Here is a 22,103-nt window from a genome sequence, read left to right as displayed (position 1 = left end):
AAAGGCACGGGACCCAGTCCTGACCAATCAGAGTGGTCCCTGCACCTTTGCTCCGCCCCTTTCCCCTTGGACGCCCCCAACTGGAAGGAAGGGGGCCACTGGGGGGTTTGGGGGTGCCGGGAGGGGTGGGGGGGTTTGGGGGTGCCGGGAGGGGTGGGCCCCACCCCCCATCCCCCACCCCCACCCCCACCCTCTTCCCTCAACCTGGTGGTAGCCTGGCTAACAAACGGGAGCCTGATGATGGGCGTTGAGGAGGGCACCTGTTGGGAGGAACCCTGGGTGTTGTATGGAAACCAATGTGACAATAAATTTCATATTAAAAAAAAAAAAGAAATGGGAACCTGATGACATCATTTTTACCCTCTGGATCCAGACACACCTGAAGTCCACTGTACCCCTAAACTTTTTAAGTACATGAGTCAATAAACTCCCCTTTTTTGGGTAGGCCAGTTTGCATTGGTTTCGGCCACTTGAAACAGAAAGTGATGAGTAACGTGTCTAATTTAAAAGACTACATATGGGGCGCCTGAGTGGCTTGGTCGGTTAAGCATCCGACTTCGGCTCAGGTCATGATCTCACGGTTTGTGAGTTTGAGCCCCGCGTCGGGCTCTGTGTTGACAGCTCAGAGCCCGGAGCCTGTTTCAGATTCTGTGTCTCCCTCTCTCTCTGCCCCTCCCCTGTTCATGCTCTGTCTCTCTCTGTCTCAAAAATAAATAAACGTTAAAAAAAATTAAAAAAAAAAAATAAAAGACTACATATAATCAAGAGAATATTGTGCAACACACGAAAAAAGTCTATAAAAACTAAGTGAAAACAGCAAAATGGAAAGTGCTAGATCTGTAGGCAAATGAAGGAATTGAGAATGTGAGCAAGACCACTCAGTGGGCTGCAGAAAAAAAAAAATCTATTATGTAAAGGCAGCCTGGAGGAAGCCCCGCCCCCCGCCCGCACGCAGTCTAATGACCGCTACACTTTAACACCCAAAGCAAGTAACCACGGGAAGGAAATTCCACACCCGGCTGCCAACAGTGGTCACCCTTGGTTGATGCATTGTTTCCAACGCCTGGTTTTTACTTTCCTGAACTTTAAAAAAAGTTGTACCTCATGTCCATGCACTGCTTTCAAAATAGCAGCTAAAACATAAAAAAGAAGAAAAGAAGAAGAGACAGGGGAATGGGGAAGCCTGGAGAGGTCCTAAGTTGTGCAGAGCACTTGGGGAGAAAGGGAGGGCTCCTGATGGAATCTGGTCCGGCAGGTTCCGGTGACATCCCTGTGTGTGCAAACCCAGGGTTTTACTGCAGGGCGGGGGGAGGAAGAGAGCAGAGCAAGGCAGCCGGTGAGCGCAAGGTGAGCCCAAGGTGACCTTCACCTGAGGGACCTTCCTTGTCTTATGGTCCCCGCTTAGCAGAGAGCCTGTGTGCACATGAGAGCCTGGGTGCTGACAAAGCAGTGGGAATGAGGTGGCTCCCCAGGGAAGAGTGGGGGACAATGAAGAAGCCGGGTGGCAAAGGAGAGGCAGGACAGATGGCCCTGGCCACCCTCACCAGCCGACAGCGCCCTCGGGACCCAGGTGGACCTCCCGGTTGCTCAGTTTCCGGGCATCCCTTCTGCCAACCAGCCCGCCTCCGCCCTGCCCCTTTTAATTCTGCTCAGAGGCCCGGCGGCTCAGCCTGCCCTCATCCTCTTGTGTCCCCTGGGGTCCTGCTTCCCCACGCCTGGCTGGGGGCTGGGGCAGAGACCCCGTGGCTCCTCCCGAAGATGAGTTCCTGGGTCTTTCCTCTTGGAAGAGTTTCTGTAAAGAAAGGAAAACAGCAGTCACAGGAAAGCTACAGAGGGCTCCGGCTCAGCCTGGCGGGCAGCTCCGGGGGCTTCTGCGGTCAGGCTTCCTGGCTGTGTGTCCTGACTCTGTCACCACCCAGCCGAGAACTTGGCGAGCCTCAGAAGCTCCCCGTCTTAGCCAGCTGGGGCTGTCCTAGCAGAACACCACAGGCCGGCGCCTTGGATAACAGGAATGTATTTTCTCCTTGTTCTGGAGGCTCCGGCCCATTGGGTTCCTGGTGAGATGTCCCTCCGGGCTTGCTGATGGCTCCCACAGCCTTTCCTCTGTGCGGGCGCAGGCAGAGAGAGAGAGCCCTCTTGTGTTCCTTCCTCCGCTTAGGACACAGTCGTATAGAATCACCCCTTCCTGAGACCTGAATCAGCCCCAATCACTTCCCAAAGGCCCTCTTTGGGACCTCTACCGAGTCGCATTGGGATCAATCATGAATGTTCAGGGGACACATGCCAGTCCACAACACTCCGTGTGGCTCAGTGCCCTCTTCTGTTCAACCGGAAAGACCCTCTTAGAGCACTGAGAAAGAAATAGAAGGCATGACCAGGGCTGTCCAGGACAGGCGCCATTATCATCAGGATGCCCCCGACGTCATTTGGACCTTCGGGGCCACCATCTGCCCCACGTCCTCAGGAACATCCAAGCAAACTACACACACACACACACACACACATGCGCGCGCGCATGCGCCCCGGCTCCTTCAACACCTTTCCCATAAGCCTTGGTGCCCATAAGTCCCAGTTCAAGCTTCCCACCTCCCTCCCCCAGCTCCACCCAAGAGGGAGATGTCAGCCTCACCCTCCGCTTCAGGCTCTCATAGAGCTGGGTGAGTTCTGTCAGCATCCTTTCCAGCTCCCAGGTCTGGGCCCTCAGCTCTTCCGCAGACTTCGTCCTTGCTCCTTCCTTCAGTTGCTTCCAGTCCTTCAGGAGGGCGGTCAAGTCCTGGCCGAGGGATAAGCCCGCCATCGCACTCCCCAGCAAGCGAATGTTTGTCGTCATCAGCAGCGTCGTGCCTTTAAAGGCCCTTTGCACCTGCCGGCTCCTTCGGGCCGAGACTCGGCCAGTGGTCAGGAGACGCTTAGCAGCAGTGGCCAGACGTGGGTGGGCTCTAGCTATCTGAAGGGCGCGGATGTCCTTCTTAATATCCTTGATGGCACTTCCATAATCATAAGCCATCTTTCCAACAGCCATGAGGTAAGATGCCTCCTGCCCCCCGGGCTCCCCGACCTCGTGGCCACGGGTGGGCACTAGGCTGCTGGCCTGAGCTCGGGCTTCTTGATTTCGAAAGTGTCCCAAAATGTTGGTCAAGATGCTGGTGACCCCAGCTGCTGTCCCCAGACCTTTACCAGCAGCGGAGAACATCAGACTTCCTCCTGCTGTTGCTGGAGCAAGGACTAGAGCCAGGATGCTCATGGCTCCTGAGACCACCGCCATGGAGTTGGCCGCCATGTTGGTTTTGGTGAGTGTTCTGTGGGTTGTGTCGATGTGGTCTGCAAGGGCGTGGAGCTTTCTGATGCCGGCTTCTAGCTCCTCCTTCACGATGGGGAACTCTTCCAAAAATGCTATCTCTTCAGCTGACAGACCCTCCTCTCCTTGCTGCACACCTTCACACGGAAGAATGTCATCCTGGTCCCTGTGGATGAGTGAAATAAAGATTTGGCTTCAGTCTCCCAGGTGGCAAAGTCACACTCTTAGGCCCATTGCGGTTTCTGGATGCTCTCGCCACTCCTGACTCTGAGTCCTTCCTGCCTCTCCCTGACACCTCTGTTACCTCTGACCCAACTGTGGAGAGTCCCAGAACGCTGTTGGGAGCTGCTCCTTCCGTAAAGAGAAGAAACGCGTAAGAGGGGCTTCTGGAGGGACAAATGTCCTGAGGGACATTTTCAGCCTTGTTCAGAGACACTGTCACCCAGGAGAGGGCAGTGGGGGGAATGGTAAGATCTGAGTCAAGATGAGCAACGTGGGACTAACAGAGGGACCGGTGTGGGAAACGCAGGAGAAAGAGGAGACCAGGTTGAGGGTCCCATATATGCAGAGGCAAGTCAGAGGAAAGAGGCGCCATATTGTACAACACAGCCTACACGTCCGTGACCTTGAGTTTGGCTGCTGTGGTGACCTTTGCTTCCACCGGGAGTTGTACACCAAGAGGACTGAGGTGAGTTATCACCAACGTTCTGGAGGTTCTCCTCGGCACGTGGCCAGCTTCACTTGGCCACTCAAATGGACGGGATTGGTCCTTCGTGGAAGACGTCAGGGACAAAGGGACCCAGGCTTCTCCTCCCCAGTATCTCACGGTACAAAGTATCACCCCAGCGGAGTCTGACCTTACGGGAGAGTGGTATCGGGCAAGAGCAAACAGACTCCAAGAGCCATCGCTCCACCAGGGAGGGCGTAGGAGGCCTGGCGATGACACAGGTTCCCTGGCCCAGAGGAGGCAATCAGACCTGGAAGGGACCCCAGCCAGGACCCAAGCTGCCTCCTTTACTTTTCAGCAGAGGCAACAGAAGCCCAGAGAGGGAAGGGGGACTTGCCCTGAGGAGCACATGAGGCGGGGGCGGAGCTCCGAGAACCTTCTATCCTGCCGGTTGTTTCTTTCTCCTCTGTCAGCTGATGTCAGGAACTCCTCACTGAAATATATATGCTTATACTGTTGAATCTCTCTCTCTTCACACACACACACACACACACACACAATTTCTTAATGGGAAAGGTTAAAAACCAAATAGACTTCCAAGGAAACCCCTTAGCGCTAATAAACTAGAAAATTTAGGCCCAATGATCAGTTAACCAGCAGCCATAAATCAGGTCACGGAGCAGAAGGTTGCGGGGCGGGGGGTGCTGGCCGTGGAAAAGGGGAGGGATGCAGGCAAGGAGGCGGGCACTGCCGAGAAACCTTAAGCTTTACGGATCCCACAACGCAGCCCTGCCTGCTCGCTGTGTTTCCTCAAGTGAATAGAGACAAAGAGGAGAAAGGGCGAGCAGGGGCAGAGTTGACACCCCCCACTCTGTGCTCACTACAAAGTCATGAGACGGCGGTGCCCACTGACGGGTGTAGACTTGCGGTGCCACTGGAGGAGGCACCACGCAGTGTAGATGCCCTAACTCACTCAGCGGACATATGCTGATTTTCTACCTTGGGCTGCAAGCTGCTGGGGGCTTCCGCCGATGAACGGATAATCGGGCCCGAGTTCATCAATGCAGGGCCACGAAGAGGCTTTTTTGGTGATGTGTGAGCCTTCACGGACCTGCCCTCTGCGAGGGGGGCAGTTTCTGCCCTTTGAGGCCTATCGCCCGGGGTCATGCACCTGACGGGATCTCGCTTCTTCTATCCAAAATCTTTAGCATAGTCCCTTTTTTCTCCTCGTCACGTATCAAGAGGATGCCCAGGACGTTTCGGCAGAAGCAGCCTTCCCCAGGGACAAAGCTCTCCCAGTTACCTCTGCAAACCAATGCCAGCCTCGAAGTCTTTCCCCGCCTGGTCATCCACCAGCTCCTGGGCCACCAAAGCCGTGATGGGAGAATGAGAGGTGTCCTCACCAGTCAGACAGCCTTCTGGTTGGGCACATGGAAAGCAAGGTTACTGCCGGTGCCCTGATCCTTGTGAAGTTCAAGGTTTGTGGAGGGATTTTAGACTACATAAAATCGAAATAATGAAAAACTCACAACAAACTATTGTTTGTACATTTTATATCGAGGGGCAGCTTATATACAGGAAGTAGACAAAATAAAGTCCTGGGCTCAGTGAACGTTCACTTATATACGCCCCCGAGGAATCACCACCCAGATCAAGATACAGGACAGCGGTTTCTGACTTCTATAACCATGGGTCAGTTTGCCTACTCTTGAATTTCACATGAATGGACTAATTTCTTTAGCTTCCTTCACTCAATATGATGTGTATGAAATGCGCTCATGTGGTGGGTATCACTGATTTTAAAAATGATGTTTGTGGGGCACCTGGGTGGCTCAGTCGGCTAAGCGTCTGATTTCGACTCAGGTCATGATCTCACGGTCTGTGAGTTCGAGCCCCGCGTCAGGCTCTGTACTGACAACTCAGAGCCTGGAGCCTGCTTCAGATTCTGTGCCTCCCTCTCTCTCTCCCCTTCCTCTACTCACATGCTCTCTCTCTCTCTCTCAAAAATAAACATAAAAAAATGCTTTTAAAATGATTGCTATGGAGTATTTCATTGTATAAATACACTGCAATTTATTGATCTATTCTTCCGCTGATTGGTATGTTTGGATTGTTTCCAGCCATTGGCTGTTGTGATCGAATTGATTATAATGATGAAAAGATCATCTCACAAGAGAACAATTTATAAGGCCCTTTTTACAAGTTAGATTCCAACGGACATATTGATATTATATTAGTATTATGAGAACTGTAAAAGGTCCTGCCTGAGCTTACAGCTGGGATCTAAAATCCATCCCAGAATCGACTTGCCAAGGTGTGAGCCCTTGGGGGCCACGGATGGGGGGAGGTGCTGTGTCTATCGGGAGAAAGGAGCACTTTGATTGCTTGCTTGATTGATTGATTGATTGCATGAAGTTGCTATCCATTTGTGGAGCCAGGCGTCCTCAGAGCTATATCTACACTTGTTAAGTGGGTGAGCTTTTTCTCATAAGCCCCAGGACACTGTATGAGCCAGTAGTGCTCCTCATCTCACTTATATGTTAAAAATGATCACTCAGGCTGGAAAATAGACTCTAGACTTGCAAAAGAGGAAGCAAGGAGGCCAGTTAGAAGCTGTTGCAATAGTCAGAGTGAGAGGGGACAGCTGCAAGGGACCAGGTTGATCGAAGTGATGGCAAGGATTATATTTGTAAGAAGCCACAGGATTCATCAGGGGATGTGGGATGTGGGAGAACAGAGTCCCAGATGACTTCAGGGTGAGTCAGGTCTGGGGCCTGAAGGACTGTTGCAGTGAACGTTTCAGACTCACTTTGGGGGTGGGTTAAGTCTGAGGTGCCCGTGAGACATCCAAGCGATGCTTGAGTAGGCAGTGGATATATGATTCCTGTTCCGGCTGGGGGATGAAATGTGGGAACCATCTGTGTAGAAAGCGCTCGAAGCCATGAAATGGCATAAGAGCCTTAGGGAGAGAGTACCAGCAGAGGCCAGGGATGGTCCCAGGCCGAACCCCAGAGTACCCCATCAGTTAGACCCGGGAAGAAGACAAGAAAGCAGCAAGAAAAGGAGAAGCAGCAGCGGGTGAAGCACAAGGAGAACAAGGACTTTGGCATTTGGGGAGCCACGTCTTTGTGTATCCTTGTGCTTTTCAATGTTCTGGATCACTCTGCTTTTCGTCTTTCTCTTACAAAGACATCACTGGATTCTGTTTTCCCCTCTAAGGAAAAGGGCTGGGATGGAGAAAAGCTTACCCTGGCAGATGTGAGGGGCCTCCATTGTGGTGAAGGTCCAAGCGGTGTCTCTGCTCTTCTCCATACTCAGAAGCGCAGGGCGTCCGGCTGGGAAGAGACATGGTTTTAACCTTCCAGAAGAGGAAACTCACCTATAGTTAGTATAGAGACAGTAGGGCAGAGTGGGTGGGAAGTCCCCCTCTGTCACTTACCAGTTCTGTGATTTCAAGAAAATTAACTCACGGCTCTGTTTCCTTTCCGTTATCTGTGAAATAGCTAGGACAACGCCAACCCCAATAAACAGCGAGGAGCAGTAATTTTTCGTGATTAAAATGATGTAATCACAAACAGGATAAAAACCCTCTCTCAAGACGAGAACACCCTTATATTGGCTTAGAAAGCAAAGCCCAGCTATATACACTGTTTACAAGAGATCTGTCTGAAACATAGCGAGCCAGAAAAAGTTAAAATGGACAGTCAGAGCAGGCCCAGGAGGTGGCTGTATCTATAAAGGGGCGGGGGGGGGGGGGCACAAGGGATCCATGTCACAGACGTGTTCTGTATCTCAATTGTGGTGTTGACCACACAAATCCACACGTGTGAAAAAAATTGCATAGAACTAAATACGCACACAAACGAGTGGGGGTAAAGCTGGGGGGCTCTGATTAAGTTCGGCGGTTCATATCAACCACCATATCAACCATCGCTGATTGCCCACGGGAATGCCAAGACGCTTTGAAAGACCTCTGGGAAATTCTCACAAAGCTCAACATACTCTGATCATACGATCCAGCAATCACGCTCCTGGATATTTACCCAGAGGAGTTGAAGACTTAGGTCCGCACAAAGACATGCACACGGATATTTATAGCAACTTCATTCATAATTGCCAAAGCTTGGAGACCACCAAGGTGCCCTTCGGTAGTGAATAAACAAAGTGTGGTCCCGTCAGATAAAGGCGTATTATTCAGCACTAAAAGAAATGAGCTATCGAGCCATGAAAAGACATAGGGGAGCCTTAAATGCATGTTACTAAGCAGAAGGAGGCAGTCTGAAAAGGCTACATTCTGTGTGATTCCCACCATATGACTTGACATTCTGGAAAAAGGCGTAACTCTGGAGACTGTAAAAAGATCAGTGGTTGCCAGGGGCTGGGGAGAGGGAGAAACGAATGGATGCAGCACAGAGGATTTTTAGGTCAGGGAGACTATTCTGTCAGATACTATAGCGGTAGACACGTGTCATTATCCATTTGCCCAAACCCGTAAAATGTACGCCAAGAGTGAACCCCGATGCCAACTATGGACTCTGGGTGATAACGATGTGTCAGCGTAGGCTCACCATCTGCAAGGAGTGGACCACTCTGGTCTGGGATGTTGATAGTGGGGGAGGCTCTGCATGTGTGGGGAGCCAGGGGGCACAAGGGGAATCTCTTTAGGCTCCCCTCCATTTTGCTGTGAATTTAAAACTGCTCCAAAAAAAAAAAAAAAGTCTATTAAAAAAAAAGAAAAGAGCCGGGCATAGCATGCAGATACAAATAGGAAGCATCGGAGCATTATTTGTAACATAAAAAAATTAAAGGAGGGGCGCCTGGGTGGCGCAGTCGATTAAGCGTCCGACTTCAGCCAGGTCACGATCTCGCGGTCCGTGAGTTCGAGCCCCGCGTCGGGCTCTGGGCTGATGGCTCAGAGCCTGGAGCCTGTTTCTGATTCTGTGTCTCCCTCTCTCTCTGCCCCTCCCCCGTTCATGCTCTGTCTCTCTCTGTCCCAAAAAATAAATAAACGTTGAAAAAAAATTAAAAAAAAATTAAAGGAAAGAAAGAAAAGGAAAGAAAAGGAAAAAGGAAAATCGAAAACCACCCCAAATGGATCACCTGAGTAAACTAGGGTTTATCTACCGATGAAACGGTATGTAGTCATTAAACCAAATGAGGCAAATCCATGTGAACAGAGGGAAGGATCTCCAGCATACACTGGTAAATACAAAGGCAGGGTGTGGAACACTGTATACTACACTTGAACTTGTGTAGGAGAAAGACACGCGTGTTTGTAGAGACAAGAAGCCAGTAACATTGATTGGATTGGAGGTCAGGGATGAGAGAGGGAAGCTTGCTTTTTTTGTTGTTTTTAATGCTTATTTATGTTAGAGAGAGAGGGAGAGAGCCCACGATCAAGGGAGGGGCAGAGAGAGGAGACAGAGAATCAGAAGCAGGCCCCGCGCTGTCAGCACAGACTTGAGCCCAGGAACCGTGAGATCACGACCTGAGCTGAAGTCAGACGCTCAACCCACTGAGCCACCCAGGCCCCCCGGGAAGCTCGCTTTTCACGCTACGCCCTTTTATACTTTCCATAGCGATCATTTTTGCCATACACCTGCCTGTGATACCTTAATTTGTTTTTCAAGACTGTCCCCTGTAGCAGGTTGAAGAGCTGTGCCCCTCAAATTCATGTCTATCCGGAACCTCCGATATGACCTTATTTGACAGCTGTGTCTCTGCAGATGTAATCAGTTAAAGGATCTGGAGACGAATTCATCCTAGATGGGGGCGGGGTGGGGGGGAGCTAAATCCAATGACTGTCATCTTTCCGAGAAGAGGAGAGGACACAGAAGAGGTGGCGTGGTGACAGAAGCAGAGATGGGAGTCAAGCTGTCACCAGGCAAGGATTGCCCGAGTCACCAGAGGCTGCAGGAGGTGAGCAAGGGGTTGATTCTTCCCCGGGAGCCTACGGGGGGGAGCTTGGCCTTGCTGACGCCTTGATTTCAGAGTCCAGCCTCCAGGGTTACAAGAGAATACATTTCCGTTGTTTCAGGCCACCCAGTCTGTGGCAGCCTTAGGAAAGGGACACGTCCTTTCATTTCTCCCGCTATATTTGGTACTTGGCCCCAGAGCTATGTCAGAAATGATATCTTCAAGATATGCCTTCTCTCTCATGGTCGTCTTTTTCTCCCTTCTTTTTTCTTTTTCTTTTTTTTAAAGTTTATTTATTTCTTTGAGAGAGAGAGCACGAGCAGGGGAAGGGCAGAGACAGAGGGAGAGAGGAAGAATCCCAAGCAGGTTCTGCGCTGTCAGCACAGAGCCTGATGCGGGGTTTGAACTCCCAAACCTCAAGATCATGACCCGAGGTGAAACCAAGAGTTAGAGGTTTAACCGGCTGAGCCGCCCAGGTGCCCCTCTCTTCCCTTCTTTCTGCTTCTGAAAGAACTTGGGGAAAAAAGTCCTCCCATACATAGTTTGAAGGCACAAAAATTCTTGTAATACTTTTTCCCCTAATTATTTAAATAAGTACAGATTTACTGTAGAAAATTTAGGGATAAAGAATAAAATTCTTCTGTATTCTCAGCACACAGAAATGACCACTGTGGACATTTTATTTTATTTAAAAAAAATTTTTTTTACTGTTTATTCATCTTTGAGAGAGAGACAGACAGACAGAGCATGAGCAGGGGAGGAGCAGAGAGAGAGGGAGACACAGAATCTGAAGCAGGTTCCAAGCCCTGAGCTGTCAGCTCAGAGCCCGATGCGGGGCTCAAACCCACAAACTGTGAGATCATGGCCTGAGCCAAAGTCAGACGCTTAACTGACTGAGCCACCCAGGCGCCCCTGGACATTTTATTTTATAAGTAAAACAAGGGGCACTTGGGTGGCTCAGTCTGTTGAGTGTCCAACTCTTGATTTTGGCTCAGGTCATGATCCCAGGGTTGTGGGATCAAGCCCCGAGTTGGGCTCTGTGCCGAGCACCGACCCTGCTTAAGATTCTCTCTCTCTCTCAGGCCCTCTGCTCCTCTTCCCTGCTCTCTCTCTCTCTCTCTCTCTCTCTCTCTCTCTCTCAAATAAAAAAGAAAATAAGCAAACCAAAATTTAGACTCATGACGTTCATACAGTTTTGTGTGAATTTTTGTCACTTAACATTGCATTACGGTGGCTCCCTGTATTAGTAAATAATTTCCAACAAGCTGTTTAAAGTCTGTGTGACATTCCATCAGATGGATGTGTCATTGTGCATCTGATAAGTCCCCTACTGTTGAATCTGTGGGTTGTCTTCAGTTTGAGCTTTGGTTTTGTTTTCATAAATAATTTTTTGCTTTATGAATAATTTTTGATCCTTACCTAAATGTTGGCCCACCCATTTGGTTATTTCTTTGGGATAGTCCTGGAGGTAGAGTTAATGCATCAAAGATAAAGACTCTCTCCTTGGGGCGCCTGGGTGGCTCAGTCCCTGAAGTGTCCAACTCTTGGATTTGACTCAGGTCATGGTCTCAGGTCTCCCGGCTTCAAGCTCCGAGTCAGGCATCGCCCTGACAGCTTGGGGCCTGCTTGAGATCCTCTCCCCCTCTCTCTCTCTTCCCCTCCCCGGCTTATGCTGTCTCTCTCAAGATAAAGAAATAAACTTTAAAAAAATAATTTAAAAAATAAATGGAACACATGTTTTCTCCTCTCTGACTTACAAAGCTAGATTCTGGAAGTTTGTCTCCAGGGCACCATGGCCTAGAACATGAAGCACGTTTTCGTGCTTACTTGTGCCAGATCTGCATTTCCCTACTTGATACACCTCTCAGTGATTCTGTGACATGGAGGCTAATATTATCCCGATTTTCCACATGAGGAAACTGAGGCACAGAGAGACCAATGCCATACATTTGGTGAATAGGAGAGGGCAGTGTGATCCCAGCCGGGCCTGCAGTATAAGCCTGGAGCCGTGGGTCTCAGTCAAGGGTGAGTTTTCTCCCCAGGGGTTGTTGGCAATGTCTGGAGACATTGTTTTAACTGTCACAAGTCTGGGGGAGGCTGGCTGGAGGCCAGCGAGGTCGCTAAACAGCCTGCAATGCACAGGCCAGGCCCACAGTTAGGAATGACATAGTCCGAGATGTCACTGGGGCTGAGGTTGAGAAACTCCCGTCTGGGGCCCCACCCTCTGCCAGCGCCCTGTCGCCATTTTCCGTGAGTCCTATGGGATGAAGGGTGAAGGCGACACAGGTCCCATCAGATCCCACCCCCTGCCCCAATGGACATCCCCTCGATGGGTGTGAGAGGGTGGTCACATTGAGAGAGGAAAGGATTGCCAAGAATGTTCTAGAATTTATTTCCATTTGCGAGCTTGTATCGCCGATGGTCTTTCTTCGCCTGCCTGGGGAGCCTTTAGCTCCGTCCTGTTCTCCAGCGGCCCCTTCCCTGCAAACCAAATTCCCCCGACACCCAGGCTAAGGAAAAGGCAGCTCACTCTGAACACACAGCTTTGAGATACTCCCCTTAATCTTCATCACCATCTCCCCTCCCCCCTTCCCCGAGCCTCCCCCGCAATAAACCTACAATCCAGGGAACGAACGCTGCAGGTTCTCTTTGCAGATTGGAGACACATCCCTCAGCGTCTTTTTTTTCTCCAAGGATGACATCCTCTCGAGGGAAACGCCTGTCGCCGGTGATGCCCCCTAGGCTCTGGGGGCCGGGACCTCTCTTCTAGGGCCGTGGGGTCCCCAGCCAGCGGAGGGGAGATGCAACTTGGTCAGTCCCGTCACCCTCTTAATCCCATTTTCGTTGAAACCTTCAAACAGCCCAGAAGGAGAGATTCCTACCCTGATTTACCACGAAAGACGTTGAACTTCAGATCTTTCCGGTGGTCAGGTATCTGGCGGGACGGGGATTTGGACCCTGGTGGCCCTGGCGGGAGCTCTTTTTCCTAAACCAAGTGCCTGCAGCCCATCGCTGGGGCACATTGCCCTTCAGGGCGGTGAGCAGTGCTGCTGTCTCACCGTGGGCTGGGGTGCCCAGGGAGAGGAGTTCCCCCCCCTCCCCCGCTCCGTCCTCACCTCTGCGGGGCCTCTGGTCCGGCCGGGGGGCTACAGGGGGACAGCACGAAGTGCAGGGTCTCCAGCGGGTTCTGCTGACCAAGGGGAAGCCCGAGGCTCTGCTGGCCAACTCTGAGCGATCGGAAAAACTGGGTCCGGGTTCTACAGGCACAGAAATGCCAACGACTGAGGCAATTCTCCTGGGACGACCAGGGCTTGCTGAGAAGTGGCTTGCACTTTCCCCTTCCTTGTTGCTGTCTTCTCTAATAGATGTGCAATGAAGCCGAGCCGGGGGGTAGAATCGAGGGCAGAGGCCTGAGCACCACCCCTCCGCCCCCTGCCCCCCGCCCCCTCTGTCCTAGCTGTGAAGCGGGCACAACGGGCGTGGCTATGAACACCAGGACCCCGGTCCAGCCGACCACGGGGAGCGGGTTCCTCCTCTGTCCTGGGCCTCGATCCCCCAGCTGTGAAATCGGTATTAAAATAGTTCTTGTGGCACAGAGCTGTCGTGAGGAGAAAGTCACGCGGCGCCCAGCGTGGACGGAGCACGCAGCAAATGCGTCAACGGTGGCTGCCTCGGGTGCTGTCACATCCCTTTTCCACGCTCCTAGGTGGGTGACACCCAAGGTCTGAGACCTCGTCCCTGCAACCGTGAGATGCAGAGTTCTCTGAAGACTGAGGCGTGCTTTCTGAACTCGTGTGGTAGAGGAACCCGACCCGGTTCAAGGTGATGGTTCTTACGCGTCCCACCTCGTTGGCGGATTCGTCGTTTTCCCGCGGAAATATTAGCAGCGTGTGGCTAGACGGGGCGGCCAGGGTCTTGAAAAACTTGCAAAACTCCAGAAAAAGTTGGAGACTCTGCAACACAGCTGGCCCCGGTGGTTTGGAGATACGGGATTGTGGCTGTGACTCTCCCACTTTGCAGATGAGGAAACTGAGCCCTTAGAAGGGTCACACAGCTAGGAAACAGCAGACGGGCTCTAGACCCCGTGTCTGTGGCCGTGGCCTGTATGGCAGTCACGGGCTGAGCTCTGTGTCTCCATGTGTGGGCAGGCTGGCATCGGGGGCCGCGTGGTTCATTCGTGGCGATGTGGCCAAAAGCCCCAAGTCCTCTCGCAGGACCCAGGTCCTCTCGCATCCTTCCAGAGGCCACACCGGGGGCTGTTGCTGGCAGGCTCTGGGTTGCTGGCACCCTGCCCGTGTCCCCTGGGGCCCTCTGAGCAGGGTGGGACGAGGGGGCACTCTGAACAGACGCTGTCCCTGAGGTAGGGCTGGCCAACCGGGGCAGCGGCCACCTGGCCTCCCTGCTGCTTTCTCTAGCAACAGACCCAGATGCCCAGGCCTCTCCTCGGTCCCGGGAGCCTCAGAGGCCAGGCCGGCCACCGCACTAGGGTGCTGTTTACCACGGCAGCCCTGGTGAAGCAAGAGTTCCAGGAGACACTGGCGGGGGGGCGGGCAAGAAAGCCTGTCACGCGCGGGAGACGCTGCTTACGAAAGTTTGTGCCTCCTCCCCGAGAAGGCACGGGGCTGGGGATGCCTGTGTGTCCCTCGGGGGTCTGACTGGCCTGCACAGAGGCCGCCTGTGTCCCACCGTCCCACTGGGCAGCGGCCGTGGAAGACCACCTCGCGGATCTCTGCCGGCTGGGACGGGGCCCCTGGGCTCTGAGGTGTTCTGGTCCCAGCCGCACCTGCGTCGCGCCCACATGGCCGGGGAATAGACTCCTACGTCCCTGTGAGGTCCCCACGCCCTTGGCCCGGGTCCCGTGTTGCGCTGTAGGCCTTGCTCAGGCCCCGGGGGAGCCGCAGAGGGGGTGGGGGCAGGACCGGATGGGGGGACCTGGGGGCAGCGGGGGCCGGTGGCCTCGACCCCAAAACACCACAGGCTCTCCTCTGGTTCCTGCTCCTGCCCCAGTCCTCTCTGCCCCCTCTGGCTGCCTCCTGCCCCCAGGGGGCAGGGAGTTTTCCAGCCGCTTCTACTTCTGCCAGAGTCCGGCCATCCTGGGAAGCTAACCCCTGACTCTTTGCTCTCTCTGCCTGTTTCCCTCCCAACCCTGGGAGGCTTCTCCCTCCTCCATTCTCTGTAGGCACTTCCCCAAGGTCACGTCTGCTTCTCTCTGCGCTGAGGACTTCTTGTCCTTTTCTCTTGTTCCCTGAGAGATTGAGAGAGAAGGGGGCCGGGGAGGGGGACGTCACACAGATAAAGGGGGCATTGGGAACTATTTCAAAAATATCCCCTTTGCTCTCGTCAAAGGCTTGGAGAATTTCTGTGTTACTAGACAAACCAGCAGTGTCTCCCTTTTGTAACCTAATTGAAGGCGGTAGGAGTGCCGACCAGTCTGACGCTGGAAGTCAGACCCTCCAGGTGGCCCTCCCTCCCCCGGGGGCCTGGCCACAACCCCTGGAGCCGAAGAATTAGGGAGCTGACTGCCAAACACCCGGCTGCCTGGAGCTGTGGTTTTATTAAATTTTTTGAACACAAGCGCTGGAGATTGATTCAGGCTAAATTTCACTTAAGAATTTTCTGGAACACCCCCCGAGGCAGTTCCAGCTTCAAAGGCGCAGCAGAACCGCCAGGCCCGGGGAAAGGTCCGGAAGCAGGCGTCCCGCAGTGCGTCAGGAGCTTGGGGTGACTCAGGAGGCTGGTTCCATCACTTAACTCAGTCACCGTCCTTTCTTGTCCCGTCAGGATTTGTGATCCTTCGGGAGAATCGGGTTGGCCTCGTGGAGGTCACAGGCGCACCTGTGTTTTGGGGTGCGTCTTAGTCCTTTTGGGGGGTGCCATAACAAAGTAACCGCAGACTGGAGGGCTTTGAAACCACAGGCATTCATTTCTCACAGTTGTGGAGGCCGGAAGTCTGGGGTCAAGGTGCCAAGACGGGGGGATTCTGGTGAGGACCCACTATGTGGCTGCAGCCTGCTGACTTCTCCTTGTGTCCTCACATGTGGAAGGGGCCAGGGAGCCGCAGGGTCTCTTTTAAAAGGGCACTAATCCCGGGGCGTCTGGGTGGCTCAGTCAGTTAAGCCGCCGACTCTTGGTTTCGGCTCAGGTCACGATCTCACGGTTTGTGAGTTTGAGCCCTGCATTGGGCTCCACGCTGACAGCCCGGAGCCTACTTGGGATTCTCTCTCTCTCTCTCTCTCTCTCTCTCTCTCTCTCCCTCTCTTTCTGCCCCTCCCGTGTGCTCTCCCCACCCCCCCAAAGTAAATAAACTTAAAAAAAAATAAAATCTGTGCTTTTAAAAAATAAATAAGTAAATAAAAGGGCACTAATCCTGTTTCTGAAGGCCCCACCCTCATGGCCTCATCACCTCCCCGAGGCCCCACCTCTGAATACCATCACGTGGGGTGCAGGATTCCAATATGGGAATGTGGGGGGACACAGACACTCGGGCTGTAACAGGCTGGTAGGCACGGAGGTGAGGCTTGTTGGTTAGTGGGCTCACTACAACCACAGGGGGTCGAGAGGCAGTCACCCGCAGGAAGGGGACGCTCTTCCTAGAAAAGGCCAAGAAAGGATGCTGGGCAGGCAAAAGCAACAGGTGTTTGGTCCATCCCGTCCTCCGCACTGCTCTCCCCCCACACACCCTCCTTCCAGGTACAGGACTGAAGAATGCCTTCCTTATGAGACGCGATGACCCAGATAAAGCCCTGGCTGTCCCCACTCCTGCCCAGGAGTCACACCCGAAGTCACCACCGGGGACTACGTCTGCAACCACGGATCCACCCAATGGAGCCACAGGGCTCTGAAGCCAGGGTCTCTGGCCTTCTCTCATTCCATCACAACCCTTGTTGACATTCTCGAATCTATGGCCTCGGTGGTGAATTTAACCACCCTTAGTAGCTAATAAAGGGAACGAGGAGGAGAGGGACAGAAAAAAAATCCTGAAAAATCATGCTGACACGGCAAGCAGGGAGTGACAATTTTTGGTCGTGATCTCTTTCCGAAACTCATTTTCATACTATAATTATGCTACTATTATATTATCACCAGCTTCAAAAAATATTAGTAACAATAATAGCAGTAATCATTCTAGCTAGGATTTACTGAGCACTTGCTATGTACCAGGTACTGTTCCAAGGGCTTTGTAAGAATTAGCTCAAGGTCATGGCCAGGATTTGCAACTTTCCTCCTGATTTACCCATTCCTTTATCCCCTTGCCTTCAGCTGGCTTTCAATGTATAGGACGGACTATTATTCAACCTTGAAAAAGGGAAGGAAACTCTAACACACCTTATAACACGGAAGAGCCTTGGAAACATTGAAATAAGCCCGACACGAAAGGACAGACACTCTGTGATTCCACTTATATGAGGTCCCTAGAGGAGTCAAATTCATACAGACAGAAAGTAGGATGATGGTTGTCGGGCTGCGGGAAGGAGGGATAGAGAGGTAGTGATTAGTGGGGACACAGTTTCCTTCAGTGCTGCAAGACGAAACGCGCTCTGGGTTGGGCGGGGTGACGGCTGCGTGACAACGTGGATGTACTTCCTCCCGCTGAGCTGTGCCCTTGGAAGTAACTAAAACGGTAGATTTTGTGTAGCTCTCCTGCAGAGCTCGCTGTTGTCGGCTCAGTGGTCCCTTGTTAGGTGGGGCCCGAGCTGCGGACAGGTGCTCTCTCTTCCCTCCCAGAGCTGCCGGGGAGGCCGCCGGGATTGCACATGGAAGACGGCCAAGCTGCTCACGGGCTCCTGCGGCCCGAGGGCAGCTGTCGGTAGGGATGTCAGCACACCTAAATCCGGCTGGGCCCCTGGGAGCAGGGCGCTCTAGGGCCACCGTTATAAAAATCCCAAACCACGGCTCCGGTGCTCACAGCCCGAAAGGCATCTCGGGGAGCCCTTGCTCAGGTGCTGACAGTCAAGCACTGGGGAGAGGGAGCCTTGGGGAACACCCCGACCCTGAAAATCTTGAATTCCGGGATCTCTTCCCTCCTCCCACGCCTGCCCCCGGGGGAGCACAGTTTGCCAAAAGCAGTGAAAGTTCCATCCCGGCGCAGCAAGCAGCTCCAGGGAGAGAGGCAGGGAGGCAGCGGTCACAGGGGAGTGAGGGACACTGAGCCCAGTCGGTGCTGCTTGTCCTCATAATCCTCCAGCCCCACTTCCGGGGTTCCTGTGAGGCTCCAGTGAGTTCACCTGGACAATGGGAAGACTCATCCAGGACTCTTGTCACTGTTACCATTGACACACACACACACACACACACACACACACACACGACTCACCTTTCACGGGACATTTGAGAGACTCTTGAGGGCACACTCCCCTTCCTTGTCCTACCCTGAATTAAAAACCAAGATTTTTGTGGTTTTGGGGTTGGAGGGATGGAAACTGCCAAGTGTAGAGCATTGCATCCGAGTCATGTGCCGGGAGCCCAGAATTCCGCCCTTGACTCCCAGGTACTCGTTTCCCCCGCCCCAGCAAACGAGTCTCTGACACCAGATGGGTGACTGACTACAACCTCATTCTGTTCCGACACTGCCTACCCAGAGACGGCATCAGATCCCGCAGGTTAGGGGCTCCGTCCTGCAAGGGTGCCCCTCCCCCACCTTCACACGCCCCCTGCAAGTCCCGGCTGTCATCTGTGCTTGTGACCTAGTGGCTATAGACCGGAGGTCCCCAAGACCACCTCCATGGGCTCAATTAATTGGCCAGAGGGGCTCACAGGACTAGATCCCCAGTTTACCACAAAAGGATTAACAGAGGAACAGCCAGATGGAAGGGGGGCACCAGACAAGGTCTGGGGAAAGGGTACGGGGCTTCCACACCCTCTCCAGGGGCGCCAGTGTCCTCACTGCTCCACATGTTCACTCACCTGGAAGCTGAACCCTGTGCAGTTAATTAATTAAGTGACTCAATTCATTAAATCATTGGCCATCGGTGATCAAACTCAAATCTCCAGCCCCTTTCCCTCCCCCCCCAGTCACACAGCAGGTGCCACTGACAAGCAGCCCTCCCCTCCCCCCTGCCCCCACTCCGTTTTCAGGTGATGTAGGGACATTCCAAAAGTCACCTTATTAACAAAAGATACCTTTATCACTCTGATCACTTAAGAGAGTCCAAGGGTTTTAGGAGCTCTATGCCCAGAATGGGGTTGAAAACCAAAAATAGGTTTCTTATTAGAAATCACAATATAACAGGGGCACCTGGGCGGCTCAGTCGGTTAAGCGTCCGACTCTGGATTTCAGCTCAGGTCACGTCTCACAGTTCCTGAGTTCAAGGCCCGCATGGGGCTCTGTGCTGACAGCTTGGGATTCTCTCCCTCTCTCTCTCTCTCTCTCTGCCCCTCCCCCACTCGTGTGTGCCCTCTCTCTCTCCAAAGCAATAAACTTTAAAAAAAGAAATCACCATATCACAGAGAGTTTCACACACAAACTCATTCCGTCCACATGGTCCTTCTAAGAGGCAGGGAATCCAAGCCCAGTTTACAGCTGCCAAGACTGAGGCTCATGGGTCTGGGCACCTTACCCAAGGGCACGGTGTCTGATCCCACTAAGTGCTAGGGCTTGGGTTAGAACCGAGGTCTGCCTAGGTCGCGGCTCCCCTGCCACTAAAGCACATCCCAGAAGCCCACGGTGCACTTCTATGGATGAGTATGTAAGCAAGGTTGCAGAAGGCACTCCCAGTGGTTGCCTGGCCAGGCATGGGGGTGGGCAGAGCTGGAATCGAGGCCAAGGGCACGCAAGGGGTGACTTCTTTGTTTTTTTACTGTTTATTTTTGACCGAGAGAGAAATCGCGCATCCACGGGGAGGGGCAGAGGGAGAGGGGATCAGAAGAGCTAAAAGCAGGCTCTGTGCTGAAAGCAGAGAGCCCGTGCTGGGCTCGAACTCATGACCATGAGATCATGTCCCTAGCCGAAGTTGCATGCTTAACTGACGGAGCCACCCAGGCATCCCAAAGGGTGAATTTAAGTAGCATTTTCTGGGGTTGCAAGTGGCAGACCCGACTTGAACCAGCATTGGCAAAACATGGATTTATTGGAAGGGTATTGATCCAGCTTGGTGGTTTTTCTACCGCAGATCACAACCCGGTAGTGTGTCATGAAATCAATTTAGTGGGTCTCAGCTGGTAGGAAAAGCAAATGACATGGAATAGAATGGGAAGTATCAGAGTGTATCACACATAATCAGGGGGTAAGTATTGTTTCATGAAAATTATGTACATACCATCACGTACTTGAGTGTGTGTGTGTGTGTGTGTGTATTCTGGATTGCAATGTGAAATGGGTCATAGACAGAATGTTTGAGAGCTACTGATCTAACTTCTGAATTCAAAGGGAAATCTACAGATTTCAGGTTCACCTTCAGGTCCTGAGATTAGGGACCTCCTCATGGTCATAGGTCTCTCTCTCTCTCTCTCTCTCTCTCTCTCTCTCTCTCTCTCTCTCCTTTCCCTCAGCTCTGTGTTTCTTTAGGGGGTACTGGCTTCATTCAGTCCCAGTATAGGAAGGTTTTTTCCAGAGCCTCCAGCCTATTCCAACTCACGTCCTTCTGGTCCCGGGACTGTAGATGTAAGAGGGTTTCCCCTCCAGATCCAGTAAGAAGATTCCTTGTGTCCCACGTCCCACTGGTCCCTTGTGGCCAGGGGAATGCAGTTCTCTGTTCCCCGGCCCACATCACGTTCCCTCCCCCATAGCAAAAGCAGTGTGCTGTTTCTGGAAGTCCTCGTTGCAAGCGTGAGATTGGAGAGAGGAAGAAACAAGGCCCAAACCGAGGGGGTGTTCTTCTGGACAAGTCAACCGATGACTGTCCTCTACAAACGGGTCAGGTGCCAATGAGCCAGCTGTTGCTGATTTGGACCAGGGACCGCCCGGGCAGCATTTTGCAAAGCATCAGTTTGCCAAGCAGGTGGTCTTCCAAGGTGGGGGGTGGGATCTGGGCATCCTGTGGGTCTGCAGAGCCCTGGCTGAGCCCCCAGTTCTGCTCCAACAGATCTTAACCATTTCAGATGTCTGCCGACCTCTCCAGACTTGGGCTTCCGAAGAGGCAGCCAGTGGGCAGTCTTGCCAAGTTGCTTGGAAAAGGGCGGTCCCTCTGGCATTAAAACCTGACTTCTTGATTGGCTGGGGGTGGTGACATCTTACCCAGAGGCTTTATTTACGTATCCAAGGAACTGCTGGGGGGTGGCTCCAGGAAGTTCTGCTGTGGCCAAAGATGAAAATCCAGAGGCCGCCTGAGCCTGGCTGGGGGCCAGGGGACCCAGGTCTGCTCCCTTCGTGCACTGGCTGTGGGCATGCCTCTTCCCCTGTGTGGGTGGGCAAGTCGGCTCTGGCGGGCTGGGCTGGCCAGGGGGATTGGAGGTTGACGTATGGGGAGGGGTCCTCTGTGACGTCACGGGGAGTGTTTCCCACAGGAATATGTGGAATCCCATCCTTCAGGAATGAGCATGAAATGTGGCGGGCTGGCCCTGAAACCTCCAGATCCCTGCCCACATCTCTAGAACGAGGAAATCCCACTGCGTGGGCTACAGTCCTTTTCTTGGCTGTGATTCTACGATCCTTGGAATCTAACATTCCATGATTCTGAGATCCTAGGAACCGAAAAACGTCAATTATTTTTGACGATGTTCTCTCCCCAACCCCTTGGATTTGATTTTTCAGCCCTCCCCCTGCACCCAAGAAGGCCATCCACACAAAATGTACGTTGGTCTCTCCCTGGCTCTCGCATGAGGTGGGCCTCGTCGAGGACAGGGTGTGCTTTTGCCCGGGACCCAGACTCAGAGATGAGACTCCTGCGGTGTCTGCTGAGTGGCCCATTTTTATACCCGCCACTAGGTGACCCCAGTACAGGGCCTGCACCTTTTGTTATCTGCCTTTCAAAGCGATTAGCTCCTTGCCCCATGAACCTTATTTTTTTTTAAGTTTATTTCTTTATTTTGAGAGAGACAGAGAGAGCATGAGTGGGGAAGGGGCAGAGAGAGAGGGAGAGAGAATCCCAAGCGGGCTCCATGCTGCCGGCACAGAGCCCGATGTGGGGATCGAACCCATGAACCGTGAGATCATGAAATCAAGAGTCGGACGCTTAACGGACTGAGCTGCCCAGGTGCCTCACTAGCTCCTTGCACTGCGTTGGCCCAACATAACCTAAATTCCACAGCTCACAGCTCTTGTGGCTCCAATCTGGTGAGATGAAG

The 22,103-nt window shown here is 52.8% G+C and overlaps 1 protein-coding gene across 1 annotated transcript; it reads right to left on the bottom strand.

The window, feature by feature from the left end:
• Positions 1 to 738: 738 nt before the first annotated feature.
• On the bottom strand, positions 739 to 7,277 carry APOL6 (apolipoprotein L6). The gene is made up of 4 exons (XM_030321870.2): positions 7,214 to 7,277; positions 5,269 to 5,383; positions 2,630 to 3,464; positions 739 to 1,792 (listed from the first exon to the last, which is right to left on the bottom strand). Exons 1-4 carry the CDS (start codon positions 7,275 to 7,277, stop codon positions 1,640 to 1,642), a joined length of 1,167 nt encoding a protein of 388 aa, XP_030177730.1. The 3' UTR covers positions 739 to 1,639.
• Between the last annotated feature and the right edge of the window lie 14,826 nt (positions 7,278 to 22,103).

Source organism: Lynx canadensis, chromosome B4 (assembly GCF_007474595.2).
Source record: "Lynx canadensis isolate LIC74 chromosome B4, mLynCan4.pri.v2, whole genome shotgun sequence".
Taxonomy (NCBI): domain Eukaryota; kingdom Metazoa; phylum Chordata; class Mammalia; order Carnivora; family Felidae; genus Lynx; species Lynx canadensis.
This window is presented reverse-complemented; position numbering and strand designations above follow the sequence as displayed.

Bases quoted from the DNA above. Each gene is read 5' to 3' on its own strand.
- APOL6 (XM_030321870.2), bottom strand. From the start codon at position 7,277: ATGGAGAAGAGCAGAGACACCGCTTGGACCTTCACCACAATGGAGGCC. The intron at 5,384-7,213 runs GTAAGCTTTTCT...GTGCCCAACCAG, and splicing joins GGCCCCTCACATCTGCCAGG to AAGGCTGTCTGACTGGTGAG. The intron at 3,465-5,268 runs GTAACTGGGAGA...ACTCATCCACAG, and splicing joins GCTGGCATTGGTTTGCAGAG to GGACCAGGATGACATTCTTC.